At 36.9% G+C, this 10,995-nt stretch overlaps 1 protein-coding gene across 1 annotated transcript in view; it reads left to right on the forward strand.

Annotated features, from left to right (window-relative positions):
- The window catches only part of LOC311075101 (F-box/LRR-repeat protein 7), a 52,276-nt gene that overhangs the window by 35,829 nt on the left and 5,452 nt on the right, over positions 1 to 10,995 (forward strand). Inside the window, exon 3 of the mRNA XM_084102225.1 lies at positions 9,276 to 9,872. Coding sequence (XP_083958351.1) covers positions 9,276 to 9,872 — 597 coding nt within the window. The remainder of the gene's footprint in view (positions 1 to 9,275; positions 9,873 to 10,995) is intronic.

Below are 10,995 nucleotides of genomic sequence, written 5' to 3' on the forward strand. Positions count from 1 at the left end.
TGCTAAAACTGAAATTAAAAATAAATGAAAGGTACTTAAAAATATAAAACTGACAATAAAACAACAAAAATGACTAAAACTAAGTTAAATTTAAGTGAAAACTGAAAATATAAATCTAGTTGATATAATAAAGCTAATTCACTAATAAAGGGTTATTATAATTAACTAAAAATAAAAAATTTAATACATTACTTGAAATAAACTAAACTAAAAAAAAAAAAAAACCTTAAACCTATTTTATTTCAAATAGTTGCCAATGCAACATTTCTCATTTTAATTTAGTTTAACAATGTAATAAAATAACTAAAACTGGAATAAAAAAAATTAAAAAAACTATGTAGACAAATAAAAACTATTTAAAATGACAAAACACACTACAAAATAATTAATTCAAAATGATTCATAACCGATTTATTAAAACTATATTCTAAGTGATACTAAAATAACACTGATTCAAATATCATAATATTATATAAATAGTAGTAAAATAACACTGGAACAGATTGTTGTATTAGTGAAGGCATTATAAGATATAGATTTTATTATTCCCCTTGAAAAATATATAAGTTTTTAATATATAAGTTTTTTTTCCCCTTGAAAAATGTTTTCTTCATGCCTTAAAAGATCTTGAATGTAACTCAACACCCTTGCCTCATTTAGTATGCACGGTTCTATGAATATGCAAATGAGCCCCGCCTCCACTCACTCACTCAGCTCAGAGATCCACTGGTTGACGATCACACGTTGATCTGATTGGTTACAAGGTAGTTTGTGACGTCAGAAACACCAGCGATTTCAAAGCGTGTTTTTGAGACTGTCTTTGGTTCACTGCAGTTTTAAGGAGGAAATACTGGTGTCGACTTATACACATATACAGTCGAGCCCAGAATTAATCATACCCCTGGTAAATATGATAAAAAATGGCTGTAAAAATAAATCTGTATCGTTTATGCTTTTGATCTTTCATTCAAAAAATTTGCAAATTCTAACCTTTCATTGAAGTAAAAGAATTGAAAGTGGGGGGGAAATCACATTATAAAATAAATGTTTTTCTCCAAAACACATTGGCCACAATTATTAATACCCTTTTATTAAATACCTTTTTGCAATCTCCTTCTCCGATGGAAGATCCAACCACGGCCCATTATAAGATTTCCAGCAGAAGCCGTCAGGTTTTGATTTTTTATCTGTTGATATTTGATTGAATCCAAAATGCCATGTATCTGAATAAGAAGTCCAGGACCTCCAGCAAAAAAATAGGCCCACAACATTAAAGATCCAATGGTATATTAAATTGTACACATGGGGTACTTTTTATCCTTGTGTGCACCAAACCCATCTAGCGTGTTTGCTGCCAAAAAGCTCTTTGTTTAGCTTCATCTGACCACAGAACCCTGTGCCGTCTGAAGATCCAGTCGTGTCTGACCACTGAATATGCTGGAGTTTGTTTTTGGAGGAGCGAGGAGCATTTTTCTTGAAACCCTCCCAAACAACATGTGGTGATGGAGGGGTTGTTTGATTTTTTTTAATAGGCTTTTTGACCCCCAAGACTCAACTAATCTCTGCAATTCTCCATCTGTGACCCTTGGAGAGTCTTTGGCCACTCAAACCATCCTCCTCACCGTCCATTAAGACAATATAGACACACATCCTCTTCCTGGCAGACTCGTGACGTCTTTAGTTGATTATAACTTCTTAATTATTGCCCTGATGGTCAAAATGGGTATTTTCAATTATTTAGCTATTTTCTTACAGCCACTTTCTATTTTGTGACGCTCAACAATCTTTTGCTGCAAATCAGAACTGTATTATTTAGTTTTACTCATTGTGGATGATTCAGGGAATTTGGCCTTTGTGTTTCCTCATATTTAAACTCCTGTGAAACAAGAAGTCATGGCTGGACAATTTCATGTTCCTAGTCGCCCTGGTGTGCTAAAAAAGGTCAATATTAATGGGAATATACTTCAGAGATATTTTATTCATAAAAAAATCTAGGGGTATGAATAATTGTGGCCGACGTGTTTTGGAGAAAAACATTTATTTTATAATGTGATTTCCCCCCCATTTTCAATTCTATTACTTCAATGAAAGGTTAGATTTTTGCCAATTTTTTGAATAAAAGATCAAAAGGATAAACGATGCAGATTTATTTTTTACAGCCATTTTTGATCATATTTACCAGGGGTATGATTAATTCTGGGCTCGACTGTATACAACATTAAAAGCTTGTCTTTCACCACAGGAGGGCTTTAAGAAGTATACCCTCTGAAACTAAAAGTCAATAGCCAACTTTAAAGATCAAAATGTCAAGTAAACAAAACATTCAATCATATATAGGAGGAATCATGATGTAAAGCTCTTCCGTGACAGACGTGGGTTGAACTGCAAAAATGACCCATGGCATGAAAGCGCTGTGTGTTAAATCTTCCTTCAGGATCAACGGTCATGGTCAGGCCGAATATGCTGGGGGTCGATATATTGTCTAAACAAAAGACACATCCATAAACACTGGATATTATCCAAAGTCTGCTCCTTTATTTACCGAGAGCTTGAATAAACACAAGCGCCTCAGGGATCAATGGTCATCTTCATGTGTTTTTGCACAGGAATCTCAAGTATGAAAGGCAATGTTCTGCAAATGCATCCCAGTCCCTTGAGCTTTAGTGATATTTGATGGGTAGTTTGGTAATGACCCGGGAACAAAAACCTCCCGGGACTCATTCCAGCTGTGCGCACCAAATCCATAGATGCCGAGTGTATCGCACGCTACGTGTCCTCGGGGAAACACAATATGAACGGACCACCCACTATCTGAGGGTTTGTTGCGGAGGCTAGGCTAGCTTTAGCGCAGAGCAGGGGATCTAGCGAATTCCCTTGGTGCCGCTCTTGAATCCTTAATCTTTCATGGTGTTTTCCTCTTTAAGCCTGAAGCTGATTGAATCTGTGAGCCACTGCCGCTCAGAAAGCCTGTACTGAAGGTCACAGGAGAAGTAATTCAGAAACCCCTTCTGTAAAATGTGTTTACTTGGTCTGTCAACTTGTCCTGCAGTGGATATTTAGCGCAGTTGGACAGCCAGCAATTTACAATCAAAACAGGCCATGTTTTAATATATTGATGTTATGCAAACAGTGTATTTATAGAGCAAAAGTGGGAGCCGTTCCACAAATACCACGTTGGTCACAGACTGGAATAATAATCATAAGAAATGAATACATCAGTATCGTTGTGCCAAATACTAAAGTCACCATTTATATAGACTTTCCAAAAGAAACGTTAATATGAACTAATAGATGAGACAATGATTTCCATCATAATAGTCTGTGTGTTAAAACTGGCACTAGATTAGGGATTTTCAAAAGTCCCCCTGTGGTGAAATCCAGCTTTTAATGTTGTTTATGTGTCTATTGGTGTTTTTAATATGCTTTAAGACAAAAGACTAAATTCATAAGTCGACTCCATTGCTGAGTATTTTCTCCTTAAAACTGCAGTGAACCAAAGACAGTCTCAAAAACACGCTTTGAAATCGCTGGTGTTTCTGACGTCACAAACTACCTTGTAACCAATCAGATCAACGTGTGATCGTCAACCAGTGGATCTCTGAGCTGAGTGAGTGAGTGGAGGCGGGGCTCATTTGCATATTCATAGAACCGCGCATACTAAATGAGGCGAGGGTGTCGAGTTACATTCAAGATATTTTAAGGCATTAAGTACATTTTTTAAGGAAAAAACGCTTAAATATGTAATTTTTATGAGTTTTAAGGGATAATTATTGACTACAGGGGGCTTTAAGGTATCCAGCTAATAAAATCTTATCATGCCTTCACTAATACAACAATCTGTTCCAGTGTTATTTTAGTATTATTTATTATTATTTTGAATCAGTGTTATTTTAGTACCACTGAGATTATAGTTTTAATGAATCGGTTATGAGTTTTATTCAAGCTATTTTAAGGCATGACGTTTTTATTTCCAGGAAAAAACTTTTAAATATGTCATTTTGGTGATCAAAGATGAGTTTTAAGGGATACAAATATTGACCACAGCGGGACTTTAAGGTTCAGTGTGTGCTGCAGTCTCAGTATTGCCACAGGGGGCGCTGTAATGCATATTACTGTCTTCTTCTATGGTCAGTGGGAATCAGTGATGTTTGATACAATTGTGTATTTCACAATGAGTTTATTTCTAATAAAAAATACCCTTAAAGTGAGGAAAAAGAAAAAATGCAGTAAAGCTATTTAATATAATAGAAGAACATGATTTACAAGAAAAGCCCTAGCCTTGTGTAACGAGTTAGAAATAATTGATTGTAATATTAATTTAGCTACTTCAAGTTAATCCAATTAACTGACCCAAATATTCATAATTAATCATGACAAGTTATGAGTTATTATTAATATTTCCCCTTTGAGCTAACTCGTTACACTTGTAATCTTAGTTTATTTTATTTTTGTACTTTTTTTCCCTGTATTTTTCTTTTATGCACCTGATACTACTGTTTTAATGCATAATGTTGTTGTTTTTACATGACAAATTGTTCAATTAAAAGTAATAATAATATATGACGTCCAACTGCCACCATTTATTATTTTTTGTAAATAAATTCTTAAATTCGTTGTTCTTCACTCCAGTATTGTATGACCTGGAATATAGAAATATGGAAAATGTTGTTTTTAGTTACTTGAATTACACACTATTGACACAGACTTTTGAAATTAATTTGATCAACAAAAATAACTTTGCTGCGAGTATAGAGAATAGGTTATAGCATGATTGTGTAGAGAAAACAATGGTTGGACTGGCAGAGAAGAACACATTAACCTGAGGCATAATGGATTTATTCTGTCACATAAACCCAATTTGTTTTTATTTGTCTTGGATCATTCCCGTAACGGTGTGGAGTGTGTGTGGAGTGTGTGTGTGTGTCTGTGAGCGGTCTGGATGGGGTTTCATGCTGTCTACTGTTATGCAAAGACATTTTGCTCCCTTGAGAGGCAGTGTGTGTGTGTCTGTGTATGTCATCATGACCTGACCATGAGTCAAACTGATCTCAGGTCAAGCCTGGAATACACATCTCCTTGACTTACTGAACTTGCAAATACACACACACACACGTAAAAAACAGTAACGCTCAAATCTACACAGCAGAGGGCTTGTGTGTCATTCATTCTCACATGAAGAAGAGTCTGTCTGTCCCATTCATGCAGTGAATGATTATGGTATGACAGACATGTGGACGGCCAGTGTCTGGAGCAAAAGCAGATAAAGCGAATTATAGTCGTACTGTAATTGATCTGAAGACCAGCCCATGCACAGAAATAACATTTTATTATAGCAGATGCATATGATTGGCTGAACCAAAGCCATTACTGTACATGAAATGGCCCTTTTTGACATTTATTTTAAATAAGTTAATAAATCTGTACAAAATAAAATGAGCGTCATGCATTGACCCGTAATGTATTATCAACTCGTGTGTGTGTGTACACTCATATGTTTTCATTTATGTAAGGGAAAAAAAATGGTTATTAGGAGTTTCCAAGGATCAGCATTCTCCCCCAAAAGTGATTCGGACCGAACCGTAAGTCGTAGAGACTTGAGACTTTGAGAGATGCTAGTACTCACACCGTCTACAACGTCACCAAGGCTCGCCCCGATCGGCCTGATGGTGGCGCTACAGCGGTCAAAAGTATGCAATGGCTCATACATTTTCAGGAATTGTGGATTTTTCGAAAAAAAACTACTTTTGCGAACTAGTCCTAGGTTTTTCACCCGATCAGAACCAAACTAGTGCAGAAAGATTCTCTGAAGTCTGAATGTCAATAATTATCCAAAAACTATCGAAATTTCGATTGCGGGATGCCAAAATGGCCGTGGACACTTTTACAAAAACAGCTATTCCTCTTGAATGGAATGAGATCATTTCACCAAACTTGGTATACCTGTGTATAGGCTCAGTCTGTGGTCAGGTAAAAAAGATGCGGTGACTGGCCACTTGGTGGCGCTATAAAATGAAAAATAAAGAAATAATTATATGCAACAGTCAGTCCGATTGACTTGAAAACTGGCATGCAGTGTCTTGGTCAAAGGTGCCATGATTATCTACGAGGACATTCGTGTATCTTGAAAAACACGGCCGGCGCTGTCCAATGAAGTTCGAGCGGCTGTCAGACGGGGTTAACGGAGGCCGATCGGAACGAAACTCGCTGGGCCTGTTTGACTCACGGCCCTAGACGCCTGTGAGAAATGTAAAAAATAAATAAATAACCCGTCACTGGGGGGCGCCTTCGCGTTTTCCACGTGCGTAACGGATTGCATATCGCTTGATTTCTCATTTAGAGCAACTTTGCCTCTAGAACCACCGCTGTCAATCCAACCGTTCGTTAAACATTGGAGATTATTCCAAAAAACAACTTTCACGAACTAGTCCTAGGCTCAACCTTGATAACTGTTAAAAAGCTTTAAAACTACTATATTTCCTTAGTAAATTGCCTGTATTGGCTGTAAATGGTCTTTTCCATCTATGATCTAATTGGTTACATGCTTGCTAATTTAAACATAATACCTTTATACGAATGTGCTTAAAGGCCTTAAAATGCTTGAACCCCAGTAATTGCTGCTTTGAGGTATATTTGAACACTAGTTTCTTTCATCATATTTCTGTTGCTGCTATTTTGTAAAGTAAACCATTTTGCTGGTGGCTTCCTGCATTGATAGTCACTGATTTTGGTAAATGTTTGTGTAAGGAGACTGTGTGGCTCTCTGCTTGATTTTATGCACCTGTTGGTAATCGGTGTAGCTGAAATAGCCAAACCTGTAAATTAGGAGGGGTTGTCCACATACTTGTGGCCACATAGTGTATATTAAATTATTCTTGCCGTGCTTCATCTGGAATGAAAAATATACACCGAAGACTGTTAATGTAGCGTTTTTAAATGCAATCCTGCATGCAAAAAGTGTCTTGCAGAGGAAAATTCTGCCTAAGCTTATCCATCATGTCAGAGGCATCTGAGCCGCCCAAGTTCCTTACTAAAGAAAATTTCCTGTACGAAAAGCATCATTGCACATAAACCCTCACTTCCTCAGCAGGACCATTTTGAAGCTTAGCAAAGAGCTATTAATCGAGAGCTTAGGGATGGGAATCCATGAATCCAACAGACTTTGGAAATGTTTTGCTCTCGTTCCCTCATCCTTTGCGCTCATTTTTGTGGAGGAGGCTTGACAAGGACATGAAATAGAGAGGAAGGGAAGACAAGATCTTATTATAAACTGTTTTTTCCCTTAATATTTCTCCTCATTATCTTTCAGTTTATGACTGGCTTATGAACCAGTTTCCTAAACGGAAATCTAGACAGTAAAACTGTTCATCACCACACTGACCTATAGAGAAAAACTGGAATTAAAGTCAGTTGCGACTTTAACTGTTACTTTATGATTTTTTAGGTTTAAAAACTGATGTAATATATTTTCTATTTCTATACATATAATTGCTCTCTTCAAAACCATGTGGAATAAAACAACTTGCGAAGTCTGCTCTCAATCATGTGAAGCCCTATAGAAATGATTGGATTTTGTTCGTGAAAATTTGCCAAACAATGATCATTTTGATCAACTTGAAAGTAAAAACTATCATTTTGTAAATTTAAAGTGTATGGTTTCATTTGGTCTAAAACAACCTGAATTCTTGTCAATCCAAGTTAAGAAGTTGTGGTTGATATAGCTTTGGAAATGGAAGGTTGCATTGTGGGATATATTAAATCTTGCAGACTCTTTCACACAAAGCAATTTCACTCTATGTGTTTCTTAGGAATCAAACCTTGGTTGTTGGTAGTGTCTTGCTTGGTCAAGCTACTAAAACAAATTATAAAAGTTTTGAGCTAAATATTTTAGCCAGTTACGAGCCAGCATGTGTCAAATAGAAAACAGAAATAGAGGAAAGGAGTCTTATAGTGGCAAGCCACTGTTTTGATGAGATCTAGCAATGAAACGATCTACCGTACCACCCATACTTCTTTATCTAAATCAGTGAACCATCTGCGAAGAATGAAAGCTTCACCATTAATGGGGTCTCGACCATGGCAAGCACTTCAAGTGCATTTGAGATAAACTTGACACTTTTATCAGTGTCCAATAAACAATATATCAGAAACACATCTCTGCAGCTCTGAGAACAAAGAGCCCAAGAGCGTCGGTTGAGTTAACACCATTTGTGCTAAATGTGTTTCTTAAAACAACTGATGGCTTCCACATTTAAGGTCTTTGTGCTTCTTGGTGATTAATGTGATATCAGATTCTCTCCAAATGGGAATCAGGTTTGCTTTTCCTATTACAGTAAATCACATGCTCAAATTTAATTTTAAAAACTGAGCCTGGTTTCTCCTTCATTTCTGTGGCCTGGTGGAGTTTGGGTGTCTTGCTCTTGCTTGCTTTAGTTGGCGTTTAAAAGATGCTTAATATTCAGTAATATCATCGATTTGACTGCTCTGACTCCATTGAATGAGAACAAAACTTGAACTGAATAATGACACTGTTTTCTTTAGAGCTGCTGAATCAGTTTTGTTTCATTATTGACTCTTATGTTAAATTCCCTGTTATTGAACTGAATCAACATTGAACCGACTCAAGCTGAATAACGAGACTGTTGTCTTCTGTAGACCTGCTTATGGCTAATTGAACTCAGTTCATAATTGATGAACTTGAACTGAATCAACATTGAATTGATCTGAACGACATTTGAATTTGAATTCTGTCAGAATTTGAATTTGTCTCATATTTGATGCTTTGCATCATTGATTCTGTAATTTTCCCGTTTATTACAGTGAAGCTGCTTTGCTTAAAGTTGTCTGGACTCTCCATTTAATCTCACTGATGTCTAGTTGAAATAATTGAGATTAAGGGACAATGTTGTTTTGGTAACACTTTACAAATAGGTTCATTAGTTAACATTAGTTATTGCATTAAGTAACATGAGCAATACATTTGTAACAGTATTAATCTTTGTTAATGTTAGTTAATAAAAAATACAACTGTTCATAGTTAGTTCATGTTAGTTCACAGTGCATTAACTAATGTTAACAAATACAACCTTTGATTTTAATATTGTATTAGTAAATGTTGAAATTTATATAAACTAAGATTAATAAATGCTGTAGAAGTATTGTTCATTCTTAGTTCATGTTAACTAAGGTAGTTAACTAATGTTAACTAATGAACCTAAAGTGTTACAGTTGTTTTTTCTTTCCTTTGTGTAAATCTACGTCTCTCTCTTCTGTTTCAGATTCAGACCTTAGCATGAGGACGCTTAGCACTCCCAGTCCGGCCCTCATTCTGAACCCAAACCCTTCCCGTGTATCCCCTCAAACGGTCCCAAACGGCCATGAAACGTCCTCCACCGTCCCGGGGGAAACCGTGGCCATGGTTCACCCGCCTCCGGGCACTCGCTCACGGCCTTCGAAAGCCCCTCACACCGCCCTCATCGACATCCTTCCCGATCCTGTTTTACTCCACATCTTGTCTTACCTGTCCACTCCTCACCTGTGCCGCTGCGCTCGAGTGTGTCGGCGCTGGTATAACCTGTCCTGGGACCCTCGGCTCTGGAGTTGCATCCGTCTGACCGGAGAGTTGCTGAACGCAGACCGGGCCCTGAAGGTGCTCACCCATCGGCTGTGCCAGGACACTCCCAGCGTGTGTCTGACGCTGGAGACGGTGGTGGCCAGCGGCTGTCGGAGGCTGTCGGACCGCGGGCTGCGTGTGATGGCCCGGTGCTGTCCCGAACTGAGGTGTTTGGAGGTCGCAGGCTGCTATAATGTGTCCAATGATGCAGTGTTTGATGTGGTGTCCAAGTGTCCCAATCTGGAGCATTTAGACGTATCAGGTAAAAATGCAATTGTTGATGCCATTGATGCCAATACCCATCTTCAGTATTTCAATTTCTTATTACTTTGTAAAAAGTGTTGAGATATATATATATATATATATATATATATATATATATATGTGTGTGTACAAACATTTAAATTGCACAGAAGGCAATTTTTATATCAACAGAATTGTTTAGTTTGTTGGTGAATAGATTGTTGGTGACAAACTGTAATAACGTTTTTTTTGACAGATTTATTCAAACATACATTAAATAATAAAAACATCACTAACAGGTTAAGTAAAAATATTAGGGATGCACAATATATCGGCCACCATATCGGTATCGGCTGATATATGTTCATCTTTAATGTTATCATTATCGGCCCGATAAGAAAATTTGGCCGATATATTAAAGCCGATAAATAATGGATTACACTTCAGATGTGCACTGTTCACCATGATGGTTTTGAATTGCGTGAAATATGATTGAAATCACTTCAAAAAGGAAAATACAGTTCAGTGCAACATGTGCAGCACACGTCTGTCATATAAGCTACATTAAATTATAATGAGTTATAATTGTGTATTTGGGACGTGGCTTTTAATGGTGAGACTTTTCTTTTTGTAATCAGGCTCTCAAAAATTATATAAAAATCTGGATTTAGATTAATCAGCCAATATATCGGTTATCAGCCTTCAAATATTAAAAATGATCAGTTATCGGTCAGAATTTTCATATCGGTGCATCCCTTAAAAATATAATGAAAATGTACTACAATGCATATATTTATCCAAATGCTCTTCTCCAGAGGTTTTTTTTTCCTTTTTCTAGCTTACTAATGAGTTTATGGACATTGAATAGCTTTCTTGAGGTAAATGTAACGTTAAGCGCCGCAGGTGAGCTGCAAACATTAATTTGTGTGGCACATCCATTATGCGTGAGACCTGGTCAACAAGTAAAACACATCAAGTCTTGATTATTTTTAAGAGCTTTTGTGATGGGTTAGTCAACATTATGCATCAGAATAGCATGTTTGGTTGTGGATTTATTCAGGGAGTAATTCATAGTGGTGAAGTTTTTCTGGGAAGGCTGGGAAAAACATTATGGGATCTAGGAATCACTGCCAGTCTTTCAG

Source organism: Abramis brama (assembly GCF_963993115.1).
Source record: "Abramis brama genome assembly, chromosome: 24".
In the NCBI taxonomy this organism is placed as follows: Eukaryota; Metazoa; Chordata; class Actinopteri; order Cypriniformes; family Leuciscidae; genus Abramis; species Abramis brama.